We start from the raw sequence: 26603 nt of genomic DNA on the forward strand, positions 1-26603 counted from the left end.
TGAGTCTGACGCCCTGTTGACTGGCTTTCATGCTGACTAAATTTGAACAAAGCAGCACTGTCTCTTGTTCCTACATGGAATAGTGACAAATCTCCCGTTTACCGACACACAGGAGGAAGGAAAAACAGTGAAGACTAAAGAGCCAGTAACAACTGAGCTCGGTTTCGGGCTCGCGGTTTATTACGTCTTCAGCACAGCAGAGAAAACAGTTGTAGAAAGCAACTTTTTTTTTTTTTATTTGTCCATAGTTCTCACCATAACCAACAAACTGGAATGAGAACGTGTTGACCGGTTAAGGCACTCAAATACTGTTTCTGTCTTGTTCCGCTAATCGACAGGTTCGGGTGATGGCGGCGTAAGACAAGTGTTTGTAGTGTCTCCATGACACCGTTTGACACTAATCATTGTCCATTTTCCCTGTAATGCTCCCATACAGTGGAGCAGTGACATCACATGACCTTTGACTAGCTGTGGTTAGCCAGTTAGCATGCTACAGCTGATCCGCGGCAACTGGTGCATATAATTAATTAATTACTTGTAATTGATTCTCATTCCAACACTGTATTTTGGTTACGTATGTATATTTAAACCACATGAAAACACCCAGACTGTCCAGCAGAATATAAATAGACGCCTGAATTATTGTTTAAAGGTGTGTCAAATAGAAAGGTTTTATCCTCTGGAGAGCCTGAAGATGCTCAGCAGAGTCTATGGTAGTCTGTCCATTAGATTTTCATATTTATAGTGATCTAGTGACTTCGATGTCAGGGGATCACTGACAATGTTGAGATGAATCATCAGGAGACCATGAATGTCTGGACCAGGTTTTGTGATGATCTAGACAGTCGCTTTTGAAGAAAGGCGACAAATTCCAGCCTGAGCTTGAGATGTTTCATTGGACTAAGTTAAGAATCAGGACCTGTATCACAGCCTCAGACCGAAGCAACAGAAAGCAGATCTAATATTTTTCGTCACTTCTTGTTTTGCGTTGACAGAGTACAGAAGCTGAATCTTATTGGGTTGAAGATCTCATGTGGTTCCACCAATCACGGGTCAGAGATGTCGAATGGCTTGCAGGATTGGACTTCTACCAGGACAGCGGCCGTACAGTCTCACAGCTGCTGAAGCTGAAGACCCGCCCCACAGCTGCCATTCAAAGAAAGCAATAAATATGTTCAATATCTGTAAAAGTGTTGTAATATTGAGCAATCAATTCACTAATAATCAATTATCCAACAGTGTTTATTTATTCAATTTTAAACTTTCAATGGTTAATTAGATTTTTGTGTTATTTAATCTTCTCTTTCGATTTGTGATTTGTGTCTTTTTATTCTCTTTTCTGCATTTAAGAGATTATTTCATGCCAAATCCAAATGAGACTGGATGAAATTCATATTATTATTATCATTATTATTATTATTAAAGTGGAAAAACATCTTTTTTTTAGTTTGCTGGACTGTCAGAGATCAAATGCTGTTTCTCTTCATTTTTGTTAGATATTTTTAGGCCTTTTTGTCTTTATGTTGTACCAAGAATTATAAAAAACAGTGTTCACTATTTCGACAAATTTTCCCGTTGAATTCTTTCACATATATTTTTCAGATCTGTGATGAGCACATTTAAATTCAGCTTCATTGCACTGGAGGCGGCAGAAGTTTCCCATGAGGATTTCTTGTTAAGGGAATGTGTTTTTGTAATTTTTTACCTATTGCTGTCAATAAAAACTCAAAACCGTCAGTCATGACAGATTTGGCATCAGTAATAAAGAAACAGTTGCATTAAAAGAAATAAACATTTGTTGGATTAAACTGGAAAAAGAAAGAGCTGTAGTTTCCAGTCAGTGAAACTGTGATCTGCAGGAATCTGAGTGAGCTGAGGAGGAGGAGGAGGAGGAGGAGGAGGAGGGTTAAATGAACACATTTACCAGCTAAAGTCCAAACATACACATCCTGATGTCACTCTGCTACCTGCCCACCGGCTAACAGCCAAGTGTAGTGTTACCACAAGTCACTTTGCCTAAATAAAGGATTCAGAGAAACATGTTTAGCATGTACCAAGAAATAAATGAATCATTAACCCCGGGACACCGGGTTCATCATTTCACTGTGTCTTCAAGCCTTTGCACAGAGAGGAAGTCAACAGACTGTGTCACAGACTCACAATGATGATGCACATTGATCATGTGCATGAAATAACAACAGCAATGGCTGACGGCCGGTTTGCTTACGTCTGGTTAGTGCTGTGTCTGTGTCTGAGTCTGGCACCAGCCAACCGGCCTACACTCCAGATTTTCCCCCTGGTCATCCAAGCTCCTCCCGCGGTGGCTTTATACCCACTCAGAGGCGGTGGCCCTAGCTTGAGAACCACTGGTTTAAAGGGTGCAAGTTAACTTAATTAAATGTGTTTTTTGCCAGTGTGCGTATGTCGGATGAGGCCACGTTGAAGCGAATGTGTCCCTGCAGGTGACATAGCAGTACTGATGATAGGTAGTCCTCTTCACAGGTTCGTGTAAGTCTCTGGTCTGGCTGATTCAGTTCCTTGTAAATGTAACCACAAACCTGTACGTGGTCCGCTGGAACCACATACACACTGTGGCGCTGATGCTAAGTTTAAACACAAATGGATTCTGGAGGCAGTTCTGGGAAAATAGAAGTGCTTTCTTGGAAAGGATTCAAGTTGAAGCATTCAGGAGTAAAACAGGATTTTCTGCTGTATTGAACAGGAAATAGATCTCTTTGATTATTCAGTCTCAAATGTTCAGATGATTCATTCTTGTAATCTTTTCAATTTTATTTTGGGACTTTATATTAGTGTCATATTGTGGTACATGAGTTCATACTGTAGTCCACATCATGCATATTGAGTTATTTTTGATAATGAATGGACAGAAATAGACATGAAGCAGCAATTAAAACAGCTGAAAGGCTGCGTAACAATATATCTATTGCGGTAATGGGATTTCCAAGGCAGCCCACTGCTTCCACTGGCCCATCAGATCTATCAGTAAGCAGATTTCCAGTAAGAGACAGCGCAATCAGTCTAATGGAAAGCATGCAGAGGGTTCAGGCGAGCAGTGAAGCAGCAGGTGTGACAGAGAACAGGAGAGAGGAGGTTATTTAAGGTCAGGTTGTGGCTGTGAGGGTAGCAGGCGATGCCAGTAAATGGTGGAAGACATTAGACACAAGCCAGACATGTGGCTCAAGGTTATAATGTTTTCTGTCTTTGAGGGTGTTCCAGCGAACTTCCTCTCGAAGGAAACAGGAAATTAAAAGAGGCTCGCAGGCACAGCAGAATATGACCAGAGTCTGAACAAATCTGGGCCCGTATTCCTAAAGATTCTTAGTGCAAAGACATCAGTATGTGAATACTGTGCAAGTTTTCACACATTTTGAAGGATAATTTTAAAGTATAGCTTACTATTCATTTAACAGATATTTTCTTTTATGTGAAATATATTTTGTTTTACAATTGCACAGTCTTCATAAGATTAGATTCTATGATTAACTTTATCGATTTGAGGGTCCATCCTTTGCCCATTATCACCAAAAGTATATTTTTTATCTAGCTTTTTTTTTTTAAGTATATTTTTTGGGCTTTTTGGCCTTTAATTGACAGAACAGTTGAGAGAGAGACAGGAAATGGGAGGCAGAAAGAGGGAGAATGACATGCAGGATAGGATTGCTCTACCAACTGAGCTAAACACCTTTATCTAACTTTTGGGATCAACCAATCACAGCGTTTGAAATGATGACTCATCCCCAGCAACGGGGGTCAACCACACCTCCTCACTAAGATAGGAGTTTCTGTCCAGTCCTTGCTCAGAGTTCTCTGAGAGTGAGAATTTTTAGGTTAAGATAGGAGCTCTCTGAAAGGATTCTTAGAATCTTTAGGAATACGGGTCCAGATGTTTTTCTTCTCTGAAAAATTAAAACAAGGTGAAGAAGCATTTTCATCCTACAGTCCCCCTTACTGTCCTCGCTCACACCTGGAGACCACCTTTCAACTAATGATAGTCCCATTCGCCTCAGCTGTGCTTTGTGCTAATATGCAAATATTAGCATACTAACATTTTCTAATGCTTCACGTCTATTTCTGTCTCCTGGAGTTTACATTTAAACGACACTTATTTGTTGTTACGTTGTGATGATGATCCTGATTTTTTCCAGTAAATGAAGCGCTACACATGCGCACCACACGGAAGCTGCAGGCGGGTTGTTGGGTGGAGGGTGAGCGCATGAAATGCGGGACTTTCACACATCCTGAGTCCAGTTCAGGATGTTTGGACTACAGAAGCACTTCGGATAAAGGTCAGGGGAAAATCCCACTTTGGCTAAGCGTTAAACACGACGTGTCTCATGCTTTAAACCATGATGCTGCTCATACCATTTCAGAGACGCTTTTTATGTGGATGTGCGATCAGGCTTGATGGTAAATGCAGTCAATTGAAGCAATAAATTCCTCAGTGTGTGCTTTATTTATAGAGAAAGCTGAATTCTCCTGCTGCAAAATCTGTTGTCCTTCCGTCTGGAACCAGAGGCGTCATTTGACGTGCAGTGACGGACACTCGTCTGTGTCAAGAGGAGCTAGACACTCTTTTAGCTTTTTTAGCTGGGCAGCCATTGGGTGTGTACATGGCGCTCAAAAGGAAAACCTTGTTCTCTTCTCTGACAGAGATCCCAACTGGTGGTTCAGATGCTCAAACTGTCCTCCGCTGCCGTGAGGAACTGAGTTTCAGCGTGGGCAGCTCTTGCTGAATCGACCATTTTGTGCTTTGCTATGCAGTTAACATAAAACTGAAATTTCCCTTTAAAAAAATGCATTTCTAATGAATATTTTATTGGCTTTCAGATATTTTGGTGAACAGGTTGTCAGGGAACGTTACATTCAATCATAAAAATATTTTTGTACTTGCCACATCTGTTTCATTTCCTCATTTTACAGCATTATGTTTCCTTTACTGTTGAAAGAAAGTTGTGGAAACATTACGTTTGTGTCCACAGGCGGCTGTTGTGAACCAATAAATCTGAAATTCCCCCACCTGCCGTAGCTCCATAGGGCGGGTGCAGGAAAAAGACAAATAACTTTAATCAGCCTGGTTGAAAATATAGATTTCTTGATATTTGTCAGCCTTTTTGATCGGCCGCTGTCCTTTCAGCACCTCAGCAGCTGCCTGAACAGCTGGTTTTGCAGTCCCTGCGGTTCGAACGCATTGATGCTTCATTTACACCTCATTCCCACGAGGTGTGACCACAACCGATGCTCCGTCACACTCCACTTCCAGCCGTGTGGCTCATGTCGCTCTCATCACAGCAGTCATTTCAGGTCAGTCTGCTTTGGGAGATTTGCTTTGTTGCCCGTGTGTGTCAGAGTGTGGGCGGAAAGCAAGTAAAACCAAAACAAGCGGTCTGGCCCGCTGGGAGCTCATCTGCGGAGTCAGTCAGCGACCACCACTGCAAGTTCTTCGGTATTCCCCCCATTCATAAAACAACAAGGGAAATGAGCCAGCTCCTTAAAAACAGGTGACTGTCAGACCAAGAATGAATCAATAGGGGATTTTTTTGGGAGGGGATGAAGGGAATCAAAGACCCCGACCATGACGCGGAGCTATCAGTCGCCTCGCTGTACTGCGTACTGATGAATCCACGGCGCTGTCCTTGGTGCTGAAGTACACGGATTTGTAAAAGTGCCTTTTTCCCTCTGGCCCTTCTGTCAGGTTCGTCTCGGATCTACACTATCCTCCAAACCACATACTTTAAATACTAATGCTTTAATCTGCTATAGCCGATAAACTCTGCAGACTACCGTCACCGTCATGTGTTGCAACATGTAGCAACTGAAGAGCAAGAGGATCATAGAGACACACTGCAGCCTGTAGTGTTCCTGTTAGAAAGAGCACATCACTGTGCGAATCTGAACTGAGCACGAGTGAACAGCGATGTCACCCGTCATCGTTAATAATGTCGAAATAAAACATTACAAGTTCAAGTCTTTTTTTGTCCTTGACATGATCCCCACTTCCAGAGTGCTTTAATATTTCATACTGCACACTGTATATTACTGTACATGCATTAAAGTGAGGGATTATCATTATTGATGTATGAATGATTTAAGTGTATCTACACTACAGTAAAGAATCACAGTGTAATGCAGAATGTACATATGAATTTTCTAAGATGTTTGTATGAAAAAAAAAGTTGCCCTTTGGAAGAACCTTAGAAGTACGATGAGAATCTCCACAGACAGATTTCACCATTTATTTACTTATTTCACAATTTTATTTGCATTTTTAAAAGAAAAACAACAAATTATTTATTTATAAAATTATTTATTCACTAACCATTTATTTATTAATCAATATTTGGCAAATTATTATATATTTATTTGGGCCCCGTATGCATCACTACATCCTCCTCCAGCTGAAGCCAAGCATTGCCTCAGACACTGAAAGTCTGGCTCTGACTGTTGATTCGCCGTAATGATTTTCCTCTTTTAGCCTTGAATCACTCACTCACTCACAGATCTGTTTATTCAGCCAACATCTTTATCCTGGAAAAGGATGTTTCCTACCTCAAGATCTCCCATTACCTGAAGGTCACTGGCACAATTTAGCCTTCACTGATTACAGTGCGTCTGGTCACGGCACACAAGCTGCTCACACAACATCTATAAAAGGCCCAAAGCCACGTCGACCACACAGCATCACTGATTACACAGTGAGGTAATCAGCATGACATGAGTAGTAAATACTCAGATAAACGGCTGTTTCTTAGAAAGCCTCAGAGTCGGGATCTATTTAACTAATGTGAATTTACGGCTCTACTCAGCTGGTGTTTATTTGGAGATGATGTCAGAAACAGTTTATTGACTCTCTCACGATCAGCTATAAAAATCTATTTTTCCATTGCACACGAATCCCTTCAGCGAGCCGGTGTTACTGTGAATTTCCTGCGATTTCCCGCCCTAAACTGATTTCTTACAGTGGAAGTGTAGAAATGTGTAGGAGAGCAGTGAATTGCTCTGACGAAACAACACAATTGGTCAAATCTGGTGCGAATACAGAAACAACAGTAAAAACACAAGATACTATACAGCTCTCAGATACACGTGATTTTATTATAGCGCCCCAAATTTCACTCTCACTCTGAATGCACAATTCATGACAAAAAAAACCCTGAATATTTTCTTTTTTGAATTCAAGTTTTTATTTCTTTCATCTTTGGTATTTAACATGAGACAGTTTATGCACATATCATGTGACAACATTGACATAGAAGGACAGGAATAATACAAAGTGTGAGTGCGGCATTATTCTGTTGGTAAAGGGGACATATCAAATATTTAGTTAGTTGCATAGCTGGAGCTGTAACAGATGGATAGAGATGTATCTTGTTCTTTACAGTCAGGAGTGAAAATTCAGACTGTGGTCTCATCGGGTGTTGTGATGAAAGACCAGAACAAGTCCCAGACTGGTGCCTTGGTCCTGTTTTTGTTGTCTTTGTCCATCCTGTTGAGCATGACTTCATATGAGGCCATAATGTTCATCCATTCTCTCCGATCAGGGCGTTTGCTTGTTTTCCACAGTACAAGTATTGTCCTGGACGCTGATGTAGTCCCTGTCATGATTACAGAAAATTCTCCACTTGATACATTATTGATACTTTCATCTTTGACTCTACCTCTTTACTTTCTACCCCTACCCGAACCAGGGTTTGCATCCACACACCCCGCTTTTATTGGTGCAGTTGGTGCAGAGGCAGGGGTAGATGATGGTAGTGCGGCACTTGGCAGCTACATGAGGCATCTAGGCCTGTGCTAGCATTGTAGCAGTTAAAAATAGCTAAAGCAGTGGTAGTATGATAGTATCTTAGCCGTTAGCATTGGCATCTAGCAGTTAACATTAACATTAGCATTGAGCATTAGCTAAATGGTAGCATCGGTACTGTATTGTCTTCTTCTGTTCTTCTTAGCAGTTATCGTTAGCATTAGCATTAGCATTGGCTAAATAGTAGCATCGGTACTGTATTGTCTTCTTCTGTTCTTCTTAGCAGTTATCGGTTAGCATTAGCATTAGCATTAGCTAAATCGTAGCATCGGTACTGTATTGTCTTCTTCTGTTCTTCTTAGCGGTTAGCTGTTAGCATTAGCATTAGCTAAATGGTAGCATCGGTACTGTATTGTCTTCTGTTCTTCTTAGCAGCTAGCTTTTAGCATTAGCATTAGCTAAATGGTAGCATTGGCACTGGCCACTACCTGGAGCATCTCTGGGTCAGTTGAACGTGGCAGTGCTGTTTGGATTGTGTTGGAGCAGTGTGAACTGGCACTGGGGGGGTGACTCTGGGACGCCAGAGTTCACCGCCTAGCCTCCTGGAGGTGTCATGGGACTAAGTAGGTGAAACACCGTTAAAGGTAGGTTTCCACCTGATGACCCCCAGAGACGTACTCTTTGGCATGTATAAAGGCAGATTAGGGGTCCAAGGTTCTTCACTGAGAATGAATCCTCTTTTTGAGAACAAGTATCTTGTGTTTAAATTAACTAAATGTATTTGGCTTCTGTCCCCTAAAAGACATTATCGGGGGAGATAGTGGTATGCTTCTCCCTAACCAGTTACTCAGATTGTCCAGGACTGATTTCCAAAAAGGTTGAATAACAGGGCACTCCCAGAGACAGTGTAGCCAAGTACCAGTTTCCCTCTGACACAGATTACTGTTTATCATACCTGCTCTGTGGAGTCTCTGTGGAGTCCAGTAATACCTGTGTGTGATTTTGTATTGTATAAATTTCCTGCCTTGCTTCCCTAAGGTACTTCCCGTTGTTGGATATAATACTCATCCACTCCTCTTCCTTCATTAGATACCCTAAGTCTCTCTCCCACATTGTTTTCAGGCTCTGACAGCTATCGCTGAGCAGTTGTTCTATAAAAAATAGAGGCTCGGTGGTGTTCTGCAGGTAACATGAAATAGTCCACGATGTGGTTTCCATCCTCATACTGAGCCCTGGTTGTAATACAGTCTCTGATCTGTAAATACCTCCAAAAATGTTCTCTTCCCTGAAGAATGAACTTGTTTTTTTAGGTCAGAGAATGACGTTAAACACACCTCCCTCATATAGATCAGCAATATGACATATCGCATTAACCTGAATATTTCGACCACAGTGCACGCACGTCTCGAGGCGGGCAGGACTTGACTTCATTTAAATTTGGATCCTAATTATTAGCACTATGACGAGGTTGACATGTTTGGATTTGAGTGAAATACTTTGGTCAAATCCCCATGAAATTTGATTCATATATTTAAGGTCTCCAAAGCATGACACTTACTGGCTTTTGTGGTCTCCAGGTATTTCCTCTAGTGCCACCAGGAGGTTGACACTAAAATGTCTCATGAGGATTACCATGAAATTTGGTCCAGACACTCAGGGTTTTGTTTTTTCAATTTTCCAGTGCAGGGTCACATTATTACTTCGTTTCAACCTGAAACCAAAGTCCTGTCATAATTCCCTGTGAGTATTTGCACATATCTGGATCAGTTTCACTCGCAGTCACGCAACACGCCCAATGACTCAGCTGAAGGACTAGAGCGGGAAAAAGTGAAAGCGGCTGGAGTGAAGTGAAGTGAAGTGTGGAAGAGCATCCGGGAAGAAAACAAGTGTGAACAAACAACTGTCATAAAACATGAAATTAAAGCAAAATGATTCCTGTTTTCTTGAAGAATGATAGCAAATATCAGGTTACCATGGTTACAGACTGCAATAAATCTCATCACTCAAGCGTCATCAGATTTCCTAGCTGTAATCATGGCAACAGCTCCTCTCGGCAGAGGTACACAAAGGGCTCCAGGGTGCAGATGCCTAAACCATAAAAATGCAGTAGGACAAAGACATTACAGACTCACTTTCTAAATTTGGAGCATGCAAACGTGCTGCAGTGATAATGCTAACATGCTGATGATTGGCAGGTATCATTTTTACCATGTTCACCATCTTTGTGTGGCCTGTTAGCATGCTAACAGTGGCTAAGCAGCACAAAATACAACATGCAGCTGAGGCTGATGGGAGTTTCACAGCTCACGCAGGTAAGTGTCAATGTTTTGACCTGATGCAATTCATCCTGAGAGGGAGCTTGAATGGCTGAAAACTAATTTAACTGCAAGTCATCCGACAGCCAAAACCACATGCAAACCTCACGGTGGTGCTACAGGAAAAGTCTGGGAATCACCAGAGTCATAACACAGGAAAAGAACACAGCACAGAGGAAATACTGGCTTCAGTTCCAGCTGCTAAGGCATCCCCACATCCCGTCTGACGAGCCAAGGATCCTGATTGGAGTGGCACCCAGTCCGGCTCTCCAATCAAGGGGGACACTCGCCATCGTGCCTTTTGTTGTTGTTGCAGCCTCCAGATGTTCATCTTTGTTCTGGCTTTTGTGTGAAGGAGATGCTCTAGTTGGCTGCACAGACACTCAGATCTGCTGTTTAGCAACATCAGGAGCAAAGGGGCCGTTTGACCAAGGTTTTATTTCAACACTTAACTTCATTTTACCCATGATGCTTTCCTTGGAAGGAGCTGGCACTGCTCTGTGTGTGTGCTTGACAGCAGTAATGAAGATGAAAAAATACCAAAACTTGGAACGTGCAAGGCACAACGGGGAGTAAGATACTGCCAGAATCTAAACAGTTTTCTAAATGTGACCTCTCCGGTGGAGTTTAAAGCTCAATACTGAAGCCCAACACAATGAATGTGGTCTCGGCATATCAAATTGTTTTCAGCTACCGGTTTGATTTTAAAATTCATTGGTTCTGATCAGCTCTACATAGGTAATGAACAGTGGTAATGAAGTTTCAATCAGGGGTAAAAACTTGCTCCTGGCTAATCGGCTAATCACTGGAATACGCTGACTGGACACGTCTTGGGGGGCCTGAACCGTTTTGAATTCACCTGAGAAGAGAAACAAGCTCTGCAACTGATGATGCTCCATTGTACATCCACAGCATCTACCTCATACTTCTTATTTTATCATGAAATCATGCTTCAAAAGAAATCCAGCGTCTTTATTTTCAGGACCCGACCTCATTTCACGTCTTACTCATGGAGGTAGTTTAAAACAAAATTGGAGGGAAATTGAGTTATAGATCTGCTTCTCATCTCCAGTCACTTCCTCCTTAAAATCTCTCAGATGTTTAAGACATACTGTGGTCTTTGCCCAAACTGTTTCACGCTTTTTATCTCTAATCTTCCAGATTAAATCTTCCCTTGTGAGGCACATAAACTGCTCCTGGTCATCTGTAAACTCTATAAACCAGGCATGCATGTTGATCATTAAACAGGATAAAGCAAATCTAAATGTGTGGTTGGTGGCACCTTTAGTTCACTGAGCCTTTTCCCACAAATCCACTTCAGTTATTTTCTAATGAACTAGAGTTGTTTCGTGCTCCTGTAGAGATATGCAGTGCTGTGTTTTGTCCACTAGATGTCAGCAGTCCCTCCGTCACGATGATGATTGACACCGGCTCAGGCGGACGTGAATCAGTGCTGCTCCACAGCAGCTTCAGGACTGTCAAAGACAGCATCTGTGTTGAAGTGCGCGTGTGTGTTATCACACACTGACTTTAGAAACAGACTCACTGCGCGTGCACAAACCCTCCAGAGCACACAGTGTCTTTTCTCTTGAGTGTGATAAAATTAGGCAAATCCAGATTGGGGTCGTTTTGATGCCACCACTCGGACTCGGACCTCGGGACCATTATTTTGCTTGTGTTAAAGGGTTGAATAAGAAAGCTGGGGCATTTTCAGATAAATTATAACATTAATTATCATCGTTATCTTTATGTATAAACCACTTTTCAAAACCAAAGCTACAAATTAAAGCCAACAAATTGTAATATTATTAGATTTTATGATAAAACAGACAGTTTAGATCTAATTAAACTGATCTTTTTGATGTTATTTTAATTTTAAAACACTGTTTTCAGTTTCATTTGCTTCTTCTTTGCACAAACATGACACTAAAACAGAGACATGCAGAGATTGTGCAACGCCATGGTGCCAAGCGCAAACTCGTGTCTAAAGGATCATTATTAGGCATCACTTAAAGCACGGGGAATTATGTGATTCCCAGTCGGATGAAACCACCAGTAATCATGCAACCAAACTGAAGGACAGCCGGCAGAGCCTCTTTCCCTTTCACTTCTTCGTGTTTGGGACAGAGACGCGGAGCGCAGAGATGCGAGAGATGACATGCTGATGAATGGAAAGTACCTTTGGAACAGCGCCCTCTAACGGCCGCAGCGCGATCCATACCAAAGCATCAAATCAGCCGCTTTATGTGGGAATCCCGTTTACCTCGAGGTGCTTTAAAGAAAAATGCACACACACATAAACAAATATAAGATGAATGTTATATACAGGCAGAACAGTATCTATACTACACCCAGGCCAGGATATTACTGTATACTGCACATACAGTGTTGTGGTTACACTTAATCTGCTTTACATTCCACTTTTTATTATCATGAATTCTTAATAAAACTCTTTAAAAAGCTTTTTTTGGGCCCGATGTGAAACAGCTGCCGGTGTCTCGCACAGTCACTGAAATCATCTCCTCCTGACCGATCCGGAGGCTGCGGGTTCATCTTTGGGTTTGTAGTCGAGGTGTCCTGCACGTCTGATGGGTTACGGCGCTCACGTAAGAGACGATGACCTGCACGCGGAGCTTTTGTTGACTTCAGAGGCTGTTTGCAGTAAAGAGGGATGACTCTGAATGCCATTGTCATCACGAGGCCACGGCATTCCTGAGAAATGCAAAGCTTTTCTTCTGGTTGATTGATATGACTGAGGGGCGTCGGAGCTGCTTAATAAATAGAGCTGGGGAGGTTTGAGAGGACCATCCTCCTGACGGTCTGCTGCAGCCTGCAACAGCAAACTGCCTTTACGATGGTAGGTGAGGCGGCCCGCTCCTCTCACTGCACGCGCGTCTCTGGGCTTTTATGACCTGACTGCATGTCTCAGCTGACTGAGGACACGTTTCTCACTTATTTTATGTTGTGTAGTGATTTATTATTTTATATTTAATTTTCATTACATTCATCTAATTCAGAGGAATTCTTAGGAAAAATGTGTGTTTTAAATAACTGGTGAAAATGGAAAGCAGTGATTTTCATTCATTTTCAGTATTTTCTGACTCACCTGTGCCAGGTGTTTCAGCGCTCATGTCTTTGTATTTCCCAGGTTGTTTTCCTCTGTTTCTACCTTAGTTCCTTGTATTTCTTAATGTTACATCTTATTTCCTGTCGTTTTTTTTTCCTCCCTCTTTCCAGATGTCGGTGTCGCTCTTCCCGATGCTGCTGCTGCTGTCAGTGCGCGCCGCTCTGACTGAGGGCGTCGCTGCGCCGCTCCTGACCTTCACAGACACGGACCCCGTCAGCGGCGCGCCGCTGGAGTGCGACCGCTGCCCCCCTGGGACCTACCTGCGCGCACGCTGCACGTCGACGCAAAAGAGCGACTGCGCGCCGTGTCCTGCGGGCTCGTTCACGGAACTGTGGAACTACATCGGCAAGTGTCTCCGCTGCTCAGTGTGCGGCCAGAACCAGATAGTGAAGACGGCGTGCGCCGCCGACAGCGACTGCCAGTGTCAGTGTCAGCGGGGATATTACCACAAGAAGAAGTACGACATGTGCCTGCGCCACAGCGAGTGCCCGCCCGGACGACAGGTGCTGACACTAGGTAGGCTGCTGCTAGGTCCAGGTCGGGTGGGAGGGCTGGAGGTCTCCAGTAGAACAGGTTCAGATGTTTTTCATGTCGGAACTAGATTACCACAGTGTTCGGGTTGTTAAATGAGTGCCATCATCACTGAGTAGTCTGTCTAACAGGAATTTACAGATGGACTCTTTTTAAAATGCTCTCTTGATTTGTCCGATATTTGACACATTGATCCTCCTGATGCCTCCTATCAGAATGATCCTGATCAATAATGATGTCATGATCCCTTTGATCTTCAAACCACTGACCGTGTGCAGCTGAACGAAGCTGAAGTCTGAACGACGCATTTAGACATGTATGTTTAAACAAACACAACTGTATGTTAAAGATATCACTCAGTATAATAGATAGCAAAGACTCCAATACCCATAATGCACCCGGGACTGTGTGCTCTCTGCATTCTGTGTGCAGTGTTTGTTTTCCATTGAATAACTTTATAATTGAGTTGAAAATCTTCTTTTTCTCTTAAATGTAGCTCAGGATAGACACTTCATACATATCCACGTTACATTCAGCTCCACCCTCTGAACTAAACTAAATGCTGTTGCCATGGTGACGGTATTGTGATGTCGCAGGTTTTAACAGCTTATAAATGTATGTGCTGACATGAGCAGCATTAGAAGCAAATGGATGTAACGCTGCAGCAGGTTGAGTCTGAGAAGAAAGACAGGTGAAGAAGAAGGTGACTGCCGCACAGAGGCCGACAGGCGCAACTGCATCCACACTTTCCGCAGTCCCATTATTTGGGTCCCACACAGCAACAAGGATGTGTGGAATGATGCTGCTCATTGAGCCCACGTGCGCAAAAGCAAAATGTTTGACGTGGCAGAAATGTAACTGTGGGTTGCTTCTCTTGCAGGATGGTAATATATACCACGTTTTGGTCAGTTGGGTTTTGTTTGTTGCACGGAAAGAAAGGCTCTGTGACAGTCAGAGCAGATATTTTCATCAAAGTAAGAAGTGCTACCAATCAAGACCCCATATATTGTTCTCCAGGTACAGATGACAAGGACACAGTGTGCCAGGTTTGTCCCAACAACACCTACTCCAACACCTTCTCAGCTCACGAGAACTGCACGGAGCACAAAAGCTGCGCGGCTGCAGGGCTGCAGCTGCTGCTGAAGGGCGCCGCCTGGCACGACAGCGTGTGCACGAGCTGCGACGAGCACGGTTCTAAAGGTGAGAGGAAAACAGAGCGGGGGTGTCGTGGGAATGCCATGTTGATGCTTTCATCACAAAACAAACGCACCTTGGATCACCTGTTTTCCAAAGCAAAACATTAATTTTAAAATAAACGTACCAACTTGAACGAAGCTACAAATTATTTACTTAATTTCCAAAGAAGAGGTGCATTGTTTGGTGAGGTGTAGTTTCCAACAGACTAGTTGCCAGTGCTCAAGTTCCCTAAGATTTTTGACATATAATCGTGAATACAATTAAGACACGAGGCAGGAAGTCCTGTTCAGGGATATATGGAGAGTCGAGGGAAAGATATCTTCTGTATAGATGTGAAAATCCTTTACTGTTTGTTACTTTATCGCCGCGTGTTAATGCAGTTACAAACAGGATCACTTTGCAAAGCTCTGATTAAAGACCTTCTGACAGCCAAGATTGAATCTCAGCTGCCTGCAGATTGTTCTTAACTGAATTTAAAAGCTTTGTTGTAAAGAAATGACTTCATTTCCACATGCAACCTGGCCTCTATTAAACCTGCAGACATGTGGTCATGAACATGGCTCTGCTGCTCACAGACCAGTGCCTTTACATGTCTCCTTATCAGCTGCTGATTACCGTCTTCATTTCTTGCAGACGGAGCCGACTACCTCAGAGAAATCCTCCCGTCCTTCTTCGTCCACCAGAAAATTTCCATCAGGCGGCTGCGTCAGATCGTGCAAAAGCTCCCGTCTGAGGGCCGCAGAAGTCACGGAGCAACCTGGCAACTTACCTACTCAGAGGTTCAAGAAAGGCTCAACACTTGGATCACTTCTGCCACAGCCGGGCAGATTCGGCAGCTTCCGGCGTTACTAACAATAAAAGGAGCAACCGGCGCTGGTGAGAAGCTGCGGAGCAAGCTGCAGAGAATCGACTCTCATCTGATTGAGCTGTGTGCTGGGAATGAGGTGGAAGTCGTTTTACAGGTCGATAGGGCTGAAGTAGAAAACACCCTGTTATAAGTACCAAAGAGTTTGGTCCAGTGTTCATTTAAAAATGCTGCCCTGTTCGAGATGCACTACAAATACAGGCTTAGTTAAAGGAGAATACCGGCCAATCAGAGCAACAGGTCATTTCCTTCTATCTGCATCTAGTTGATTCATTCCCTCATTTTTCAGTGCATTCCAGGCTTTTGTTGATTTTTCCTCTTCGACTCGACCAAAGAATCCAAACACTTTGTGCCACCGAGCTTGAGATGACCTGCTGTCCTGCTGTAACTTCATTTAAAAAGAAAAGTGATACGTGTTAAAATAAACTATGCAAGGCAACATGTTTTGGAGGACACTTGATTTCAGGTCAGGTGATTGACAGGAGCAATGTAATATAATGCAGAGCTAATAATGTGGGCCAAAAAAAAAAAGTATGTTCACGCACAGAAAATCTGTTTTTTTAATTTGTTCTCAGATAGATTCCTCACAGATGTACTGATTAAAGTACATTTATGAGCTCATATATGCACCTTTTTGTATGTAATTGCACTCTTTAAGGTACAAATTTGCTGCAAAGATACTACTGTATGTCGCACCTGGGTTTGCAAAGCATGATTTAAGTCATGATGGAGAGACAACCTGCACAACTGACGCTTAAAACTGAGAAAGAAAGTGCAGGTGTTGCCCTTCAAGGTATAAAAAGTGTTGGCCTACAGTATATCTACCTCTTCCTATGTCTGCAGTTAAACACCGTCACGGCATCCGCTCTGCTAATGCCAAAGGTTTGTGGAATATGTGAGCTGAGGTCTTAATTTATTTAGCTATTTATAGGAAGGAGGTACGTTGAGGGCTGGGCGGTGGAGCTCTTGCGTTTGCCATTCATTATTTTTATACATAAAGAATGAAGAGAATTGTATGCAAGTGTTGTTGGAGCATGTGTGACTGCTTTGAATGAGGCTCAAATAAAAGTGACCACAAATGTAATCAATGGCAATTGTTTGTCTATACATCAAAAGAAGAAGGCCCTACATGGTTTTAGATATATAAGATGAAAAGTTTCTTTGAGATGAAGCACATAAAAATATCTCCATGCATTGCATTAAAAAATGCTACAATAGAGCAGATCAGCCAAGAAAGCAAGCGGTGGATCAGGACTGACGGTGTGTTCAGAGATTTTGAATGATCAATCAATGTGTTTGTTACCTTTTCATGGCAAATTCAAAGTATTAGACTGACCGTTACAACCCAAAGTTTGTTTGAAATGCATCATCATTGGCCCTCTGAGTGGCCTTTCTGTGGCTTTGCCTTCACCACCGGCTGTCCTCGGATAAATAACGCTCGGAACTTTTTGGGCTGTGAAGCAGACAGAGATTGAACCATTGGGAATGTAGCATCTGACATTATAATAAATCTAAAAATAATGCAAAAAATGTTGCAGAGGAAGATTTGTTCACTTTGTTCATTCGGTGTATTTTCACATTTAAACTGAGCTGTGAGGCTGAATAGTCATCCCGTGGCTCATTGCGTGACATGAGACTGTTTGTGTCATACAGTATGTGATTAAGCTGTAGATAAATAATGGACGGAAAGGCCCTTTATCTCTCAGAAAAAGCCACAAAGAAGGTGAAGATGTCGGAAGTGAGCAGCTGTCTGAGCTTCAATGTCTGCGCATCACTTAACTCCAGACAGCTTTCCCACAGAAATATGTAAATAACTGCTAAATGTGACATTTCGCCCAGCATGTGGCCGAGGTCCTTCCCTTTATACAGCTGCTGAAAAACCAGCTAATGAGCCTCCTCTGACATTAACAACTGGTATTTCCTCTGGCATTTAAGAGCCACAGTTGGTTCAGTTCCTCAGAGAGCTACGATTATGGGATGAGGCGGTGAAAACACATCATTAGTGAGGCAGATTTCAGTTTTAGAAACGGAGCGCTGTAAAAACCTGCAGCCTGTCGAGTCTGTTAATGGCATGAAATGATTTTAACATCCTCATAAATATGTGAGTGAAGAGAATTTTCTAGGAGCCAGAACCTCAAAACGATGCGTCGCGAGATTTCAACAGGTTGAAATAATCAGCAGCGGAGAGCTCTCATCCAATGGGACGTTTTCGGGAGTTCATATAGAGACATCCAGTGTGGAATCTGGTTCATAGGTGTGGGTCGAATTTCCTGTCCTGTGTGTGTGTGTGTGTGTGTGTGTGTGTGTGTGTGTGTGTGTGTGTGTGTGTGTGTGTGTGTGTGTGTGTGTGCACTGCTATTGAGCTCGGAGTCAAATTCGATCAATTCCTTATAATGATCAACTTGAAGGGGATTTTATGCAGCGCAGACCAAACAATGTGTTACAGTAAGAGGAAGAGGATGCGTCACCTTCAGACTGACCCTGAAACTAATCCCGACCCTGACCCTGAAACTAATCCTGACCCTGACCCTGAAACTAATCCCGACCCTGAAACTAATTCTGACCTTGAGCCTGAAACTAATCCTGACCCTGAAACTAATCCCGACCCTGAAACTAATTCTGACCTTGAGCCTGAAACTAATCCTGACCCTGAAACTAATCCTGACCCTGAAACTAATCCCGACCCTGAAACTAAATCTGACCCTGACCCTGAAACTAATCCCGACCCTGAAACTAATCCTGACCCTGACCCTGAAGCTAATCCTGACCCCGACCCAGAAACTACATCTGACCCTGACCCTGAAACTAATCCTGACCCTGACCCTGACACTAATCCCGACCCTGACCCTGAAACTAATCCCGACCCTGACCCTGAAACTAATCCTGACCCTGAAACTAATCCTGACCCCGACCCTCAAACTAATCCTGACCCCGACCCTCAAACTAATCCTGACCCTGACCCTCAAACTAATCTGGCTCCAGGCTGTTTGCAGCTTGTAGATACATTTTCAGGTCCTGCAGGACTCCTGCACGCCTACAGATGGGTCACAAGTCTTTGTTTTCACCAGCGAATGGCCGAAATTAGAAGAAAGAGGGATGATGGCTGTCGGCATGTTGCAAATCTGGCAAAACGAGCTGCTGGTGAGCACTCAGTATGGCAGCTGCTCCGGACTGTGGCCTCAGTAGAGTACCTGAACTAAACCGCTTCAGCATGTTCTCTCGCCTTTCTGAAGGCTGTTTTGAGCTGCTGTACTTTGTTTCTTCGCATGAATGTCTGGTCAGAGTTCACATCAGAGTTCACGTTCTTGAACATGTACGTCATTTTTGTGTAACCGTGTAACAGAGCAACTCCCACTAACAAAGCCGTGATAATAAGACCAGCAATGATGAACAACCAAACAAAAATGTGGAGCAGTGAGGCAGGTGTGGGTCGACTCCCCTGGTGGGAGAGAAACTGAAAGCGCTGATTGATTGCTCTGTGAAAATCAAACACAACCACTGCCTGTATCCACCTGCCTGCTGCTTGTACCAGGAAACAAGGCTGGGGGTGGGGGGTGGGGGGGGGGGGGGGAAGTTGCTATATGCACATTGTTGTGCATATAGCAACTCTCCACAAACCGCATGCATTGATCATATCAAGCGCACTTCCTGCTCCTCCATGCCAGTGATGATAGATGACTGGGACTAAAGGGTGAAGCTGCCAGTCAGGAAACACTCAGAGAGAGCGGCTGGTTTCATAACGACAGAGCGTTTATTGCCGTTCAGCTGAGTCACGAGGATGATACATCGTCATCCTTACAGCTTAGCATCCAGGAAGGCTCAGACTTCAGGAAATGTCTCAAGACATCCAGGTCATCATAACCAGAACAGGGACTGACTCGCCTGAGTGATGTTGAAGCCCTTTCTTTCTCTAGATACAGTTTAAAACAAAATGTAATATTAGTCATATGGGTGGGAAAGAAATGAGAAAAATGAGAACATTTTAGTGAAATAAAGCCAACATCCATAAAATCCCTGCATCTTTAGTCTCCAGGGAACTGATCTCTGTTGACATCTGGTGATCTGGAGTCATTTGTATCAGTGCTGGAGGTGGTTTCCATGGACAGACTGGTCCTGTCTGTTATTTCAGGCTCTCCGTTTTCAGAGATTCAGCGACGTCCGCCCTCGTCCTCATCAGCTTTTTCAAACGTTACAGTCGACTAACTGTTCCTTCAGCTTCTGAAGACGACGATGGGACGAATACGTCGCTCTCAACCGCCTGTTTAGGACAAAACAACCGTTTCCAAACTGCAGCTGAACATGAGATGAGGCCGAAGCATGAAAGAGACAAACAACACGAAAACGAATCAAATAGTCAATAAATCACGCTTTCTGCAATAAAATCCACGTGTCCTGCATGTTAAACGTGATGAGCTCTCATAGCTACGGTGCCTACTGTCTGTTTTGTGTAAAGATTTTGATGGAGAGTTTTTCTTTTTCTTTTGCAATGTGAGGCTTAACAGTCAAGCTTCAGTGGAAAATTTCCCAATGAAAACCTCAGCAGGAGGGTTTTCTTAATGAGGTTTTCCATTGCCTCAAGGCTCTCAGGCAGTCGCTTCCACTTAACGTGAAAATGTATAAATCCCTCAGACTTGATTACTCAAATCTGACTAAGCGTGATCATCAACCAGGATTAAAGAATATCATAGCCTCAGTATTTCAGGGTAATAATCCCCCTTATTTGGCATTAAGTCATTCATTAGGTTTTCTTTTGAAATGCCACAAACTGGTTTGAAAAAGCCACAATTAGTCAAACAAAATGACCAAACGAGGTCAGAACTGAATGTAGCGTGAGTTGCTCATTACAGCTGTGTTGAACTGCAGTCTCACAACATGCGCTGGACGTGTTTTTGTTTCAGGAATACTTTAAAAATTAGTCGCCGTCTGTCATGACTGGCTGATGCAGCAGGATATCGAAGGGATTGTTTTCATAGTAACCGTTTGATGTTTTTAAGTGATTCGGATAATCACTTACTGGATCAGATAACCCATCTTCTCCCCCGAGGCCCCGATGACACACCCTGTATAACATTCAAGCTGATCCACCTTGGAAAACTACAGATTAAGGACAGAAACTCCACTTGAGCAATGTGGGTAGAAACTGCCTTGCTTAAGTCTGTGTCATTATCCAGGCACAGTTTTTACAAACCAGGAGTTAAACTGTTGGCCTGTTAACCCCGACTTTGCTATGCTAAGTTCTTTTAAGAAAAAAACATCAACCAATTCTCACAATGTTTGGAAATGTCAGATAAAGTATAAATTCCACAGAGTCTGATCATTTCAGGAAACTAATGTTACGTATTAAATCACTGATGTTTACTGACTGTTACACCTGGAGGACACGGCTCTATAACAGCCTGGCAGAACACCTGCAGACGCACACCTGTTCCTTAACTTAACTTAGCTGCTAACTAACCGAGTCAGTGCTGTTTGAGGGGGAGACAGTGGCGTGCACAGGGTGGGCAGGGGGGGTGGGCGACCCAGTTTTTGAAAAACGCGCGCTAAAGTGCCCTCTTGGACTCAAAAATGTGTGCTAAAGTGTCCCCTTGGAGCCAAAACACGCTCTAAAGTGCCCTATTGGACTCCAAAACGCGTGCTAAAGTGCCCCCTGGGAGCCAAAACACGCGCTAAAGTGCCCTCTTGGACTCCAAAACGCGTGCTAAAGTGCCCCCTGAGAGCCAAAACACGCACTAAAGTGCCCTCTTGGACTCCAAAACGCGCTCTAAAGTGCCCTCTTGGACTCCAAAATGTGTGCTAAAGTGCCCCCTGGGAGCCAAAACACGCTCTAAAGTGCCCTATTGGACTCCAAAACGCGTGCTAAAGTGCCCCCTGGGAGCCAAAACACGCGCTAAAGTGCCCTCTTGGACTCCAAAACGCGTGCTAAAGTGCCCCCTGAGAGCCAAAACACGCGCTAAAGTGCCCTCTTGGACTCCAAAACGCGCTCTAAAGTGCCCTCTTGGATGCCAAAACGCGTGCTAAAGTGCCCCCTGAGAGCCAAAACACGCGCTAAAGTGCCCTCTTGGACTCCAAAACGCGCTCTAAAGTGCCCTCTTGGACGCCAAAATGCGTGCTAAAGTGCCCCCTGGGAGCCAAAACACGTGTTAAAGTGCCCTCTTGGGAGCCGAAACGCGTGCTAAAGTGCCCTCTTGGGAGCCAAAATGTGTGCTAAAGTGCCCTCTTCAGTGGCAAGGATGCACTATATGTGCCTTTTTTTTTCCTTTTCGCCCCTGCCCTTCAAAAAGTCTGTGCACGCCACTGGGGGGAGATGAAGTTCAGTTAACTGATGTCAGGTGACCATCGCCTGCACGACACCATTCATCTCATCTCATCTCATCTCATTCATCAAGTCCGCCTCTGGAGAAAAGCGGCTTTCATGAGGATTTCATGATTCATGGCGAGGCTGCAGATTGAGAGATGCTCCCTCTGAGCTTTTTTCTAAGATAACCTTTAAGAGAAATTCCCCATATCAATTCACAAAAGATGTTTTCTATGGCTGCTAAACTACAACAAGTGATCGAAACATCAAACAGAGATGTCTTAATAATCCAAAGCTCAGCCTGGTTTTGTGTCTTTAGCAAATTTGTGATTTCAATAATACATTTCAGATAAGATAAGATTTTATTTATTGATCCTGCGCAGGGAGAATTAAGTTGTTACAGACTAATAGAGTATAAATATATACAAAAGAGTATAAAATTGATATTTCCTTGTGAGGGATGGCTCAGTTTCTCAATGGAAAAATTGCACATGAGTAAATTTTGGATAATAAAATAGTATTTTGTATTATTTCATTGTAGAAAAATATGTAATATTTTACACGAGACATTTGCGTTTTCACCTTAATTTTAAATTTTGTTTATTGACTTTTAGGTTGCAAATGAGTTCCTTGTTCGCATAATGCTACGGGAAGCTGTTCTTGCCACCCCAGCAGTCAGTTACAGGAACTGGGCCTTTTCAGCGGAACCTCCTGCTGTGTGACATTTTGAGGAGTCACCGTCCACAAGTTCAGCGACAGTTACTGGAAGCACTTGAGTTTCGAGATCAGCTGTGAGCTGCTGAACCTGCTGGAGCCGCTCTACCTGTGCAAATCCATTACCACCCACAAAGACACCCACCCATGCTAAAAATGCAATCCTCATGGTGCTCCACTGAATTATAGCTTTCATCAGATCATAGTGGCTTCTGCCCAGTCCTGTACCGGCAAAGATTTCCAAGAAGCATCAACTGAGGTGAAGAAATGTCTGGTTTAACAGCTCCATCTTCTACTCGTTTATTGGAAGTTTGGTTTTATTTCAGTAGCTCAGATCATTTCTTATGATGATGACAGTTTTTCAGTTGATTTTCTTGTTGAAATTTCTGTGAACATAAACGATCAGCCTCCATCATGCAGATGAGAGAAGAGCGGAGCTGATAATTACTGCCTTCAGCGACTCTTATGCTGGCGAGATGCAGGTTGCCTTACATTGTTTGTGCAGGACTAAGCAGCCTAGCAGCCACTACTCAGGGTTAAAAACATGCTATATTCACCTCCTCTGCGTAGTTTTGGGATGTAATTTAATCTGCATTTTCATTAACTAACGTTCCCACGTATGACAAATGTTTCTTGTTTTTGGTTTGCATTGAATTTATTGGTGTCACTAAAGATATTTATTGTTTGTTCAATAATTTATTGATAATAAAGATTCATGAAGAGCACCTAAAGTCCTGAAAGATTTTTATTCGCTTTATCTTGTGCTCAGAATTTATATATATATATATATATAATATATATATATAACTGTGCATGCATCAAAATAATGAAAATAAATAAATAATGAAATGAAATAAACACTAAATTAAATAATTATTATCATTTGGGACTTGGGGAGCTCCACGGGCGGAAGTTCATCTGAACTTCACTGAATGTCAGTGTAGATTAACAACCAGAAAGGAGGGGGGGGGGGGTTTCCCACCACCTCAAAGTTAAGAGTAATCATTTATCTGTGACATTACATGACCTTCCTCTCTGTTATCTGTACTGTAGCACACCAGTCAACAAAAAAACAGTCCAGTCACACACACGCACACATTTTTGTGACGTGTTTGGCTGGATGAGAAAACAACCATTGACGAAGAAACGTACGCAGAGAAGCTCGTAGAGTAAAGTTTCCGATTTCCTGCTTGACAAGTTTTAGCTCTTCTCGACTGACAGGATTGTGTGACCTCTTTTTTTTGTATTATTTTGTAAAATTGTAAAATAATAATAATAATAATAATAATAAATGCAGGTACCACTATCATCAGGCACCACGGTCCTCTACATTTATGCACCTTGATTAAGAAAACCTTCATCCATCCATCCATACACACATGGCTCGAGGGCAGTGTCTCCGCTGCACAGCTCATGAGTCTGTCACAAGACCTTCAGCAAGAAAAACACATTCACACTTACAGTCATACTGCACCTACGGACAAGATCCTCAATTCTGAAGGATGGAGATTAGGTTGCTCAGCAGCTGATTTGGAAATCCCAGATTTTGTACGCCAACACAGCACGATGGAAATCACATTCATGTCATGCTGTTTGCTCTGCTGACCCAGAAAACTGGCCAAGACCGCGTGAAAAGCTAAAGATGTAAAATGACGGTGACTGAAAAGATGATGTTTAAGTCAGAGACATTCATAGCAGGGAGTTGGGCCTTTGTTTATGTGCAAATATGGTTAGAAACAGCAATGAGGATTCTCTTTAGAGACAAAAACATTAAGCCTGAGACAAACCTGAACATTAGCTGAAGCCTGCAGAGACAAACCAAACATATGGACTGTTTCCACAGATTTTCCCTGACAGTCAGGAAGGAGCATGACCCTGACGGCTGAGTCTGTTCACTGGGAAGCACCTTGAATCCCAGGTGAGTGGGCACTGGAGCTCTGCAGAGAGCCAGGTGTTCCACAATGGAAAGACCTGAAGCAGGTTTTCTTTATTTTTCCCAACATGCAACTAGATTCACAGCAAACAGTAAAATAAATGAAAGACTGACAAACTCCAGGATCAAGCCTCAGACCTGATCTTACTCTTCGCTCAGCTACACAGTCGCGTGTTCGTCTGTGCTTTTTCAAACAACCCAGATAAATTTAGACAAAGTTCCTGTAAGTTAGAGAAAGAGTGTCCTCCTGATTAATGATCACCCACGGGGTTAAAGACACCAGCTCTCACAGATGGATAACTGAGCGGGCCAACCGCATTCAGAGGCCTGAGGGGTCAGGGGGTCCCTGCAGAATGTAGCTGACAAACACAGAAAACACCCAAAATGACCACAAAGAGACACAAAATTACTAAGACGAGACACAGAATGAGTATAAAGAGACTTAAAGCGCCTACAGTCTGGGTGCCTTGGTCCTATGAGGGGTGGGAGGCCCTTCACATGTCCATGTCCATCACTGTCTCATAACCTGTCCATGCGATTAGATAGATAGATAGATAGATAGATAGATAGATAGATAGATAGATAGATAGATAGATAGATAGATAGATAGATAGATAGATAGATAGATAGATAGATAGATAGACTTTATTTATCCCAAGCTGGGAAATTGCAGTGCAGCAGCAGCATTACACACAGTGAAATAAGTGAAAAATTCTGAAATAAGACTATAAAGAACAAACTATACATAATAAAATATCAAAATAGTGAGCAGTAAAAAATTATATACATAATAATAAAATAGCTAAATAGTAAACAGTAGTAGTGAAAAAGTATTGCACAAAAAGAATATCTACAGCAAATGGCAGTGTGTAGAAAATAAAGTGTACAGTGACTGTAAGCATAACACAGTGAAAAAAGTGAAAATTTGTGAAATAGGACTAAAAAGAGCAAACTATACAGAATAAAATATCAAAATAGCAAGCAGTAAAAAATTATTTACATAATAATTAAAATATCAAAAGTAAAGATTGTTTCCATTGCCAGCGGTGGACACTTTATATGCCCAGCTTTCCTCAAGGATCCAGTATCCACTTCGACCTTGCGAACTAAAACCTCCCTCAGCTCCAGACCTGTTTCCCACCTTCTGCTGTCTCTTTTTAGAAAAATCCACTTTGCTTTTGCTTTTTCTGTTTATTACATCTGTCATTCATGATTCTAGAAGAAAATGAATGCCTATAATGGTATAAAAATAACACTCTGTCGATGCCCGTGTCTTTAGTGTTTGCTTTGCGATAAATGGTAGCAGCTCTCACAGCTGAATGAGGAACATGCAAACATGGAACTAACATTTAGATACGCATTAATAATGATGTGTTCTGTTGAAGGGCCTGTGCGTGATAGCACTGCATCCGGTTTGCAGCAGCTGCGAGGACCTTATCTCCATGATTATAAGGCCACATATCTCTCTGGTGTGAAATGGAAAAAGTGAAATGAAAGTGTACTTTCCACTGAAGCTGGATGGTCAGTTTCCTTTACCAGAAAGGAGAAAAAAAACATGGGAGAATCTGACATAACTGCTGAACATAGAAACACAGACCCTGAAATCCACAGGCTTTAAAATGCTGCCACAGTTTGTCGTAACGGTGTATTTTTAGAGTGCAAGCACCATTCAAATCACACATATCTTCACATTTATGACCTGTACGTTGTATTTGAACTTTTATTTTTAGCCACGTCAAATTCCAGCAAGGTGCTTTTCTTATTTCGCAGTGCTGCAGCTAAACAGGGATGTATTTGCCTGAATTAATAGTTAGCAGCGCTGCTTTGTGCACACCGTCTGCTGTACGTCAAACATTAACTCTGA

At 42.8% G+C, this 26603-nt stretch overlaps 2 protein-coding genes and 1 long non-coding RNA gene across 3 annotated transcripts in view; 2 read left to right on the forward strand and 1 right to left on the reverse strand.

Annotated features, from left to right (window-relative positions):
• The window catches only part of LOC121619985 (ectonucleotide pyrophosphatase/phosphodiesterase family member 3), a 34597-nt gene extending 32853 nt beyond the window's left edge, over nt 1–1744 (forward strand). Inside the window, exon 24 of the mRNA XM_041955921.1 lies at nt 996–1744. Within this exon, the coding sequence (XP_041811855.1) occupies nt 996–1169 (174 nt within the window). The 3' untranslated portion in view covers nt 1170–1744. The remainder of the gene's footprint in view (nt 1–995) is intronic.
• Nucleotides 1745–7240: 5496 nt separating this feature from the next.
• LOC121619616 lies at nt 7241–13717 on the reverse strand. The gene is made up of 3 exons (XR_006007535.1): nt 13184–13717; nt 12257–12349; nt 7241–7613 (listed from the first exon to the last, which is right to left on the reverse strand). It is a non-coding gene; the product is annotated as an uncharacterized LOC121619616 (long non-coding RNA).
• LOC121619615 (tumor necrosis factor receptor superfamily member 6B-like) lies at nt 12771–16420 on the forward strand. The gene is made up of 4 exons (XM_041955446.1): nt 12771–12934; nt 13315–13720; nt 14753–14935; nt 15566–16420. Exons 1-4 carry the CDS (start codon nt 12932–12934, stop codon nt 15928–15930), a joined length of 957 nt encoding a protein of 318 aa, XP_041811380.1. The 5' UTR covers nt 12771–12931; the 3' UTR covers nt 15931–16420.
• Nucleotides 16421–26603: the final 10183 nt, after the last annotated feature.

This window comes from Chelmon rostratus, chromosome 16, assembly GCF_017976325.1.
Source record: "Chelmon rostratus isolate fCheRos1 chromosome 16, fCheRos1.pri, whole genome shotgun sequence".
Classification (NCBI taxonomy): Eukaryota; Metazoa; Chordata; class Actinopteri; order Chaetodontiformes; family Chaetodontidae; genus Chelmon; species Chelmon rostratus.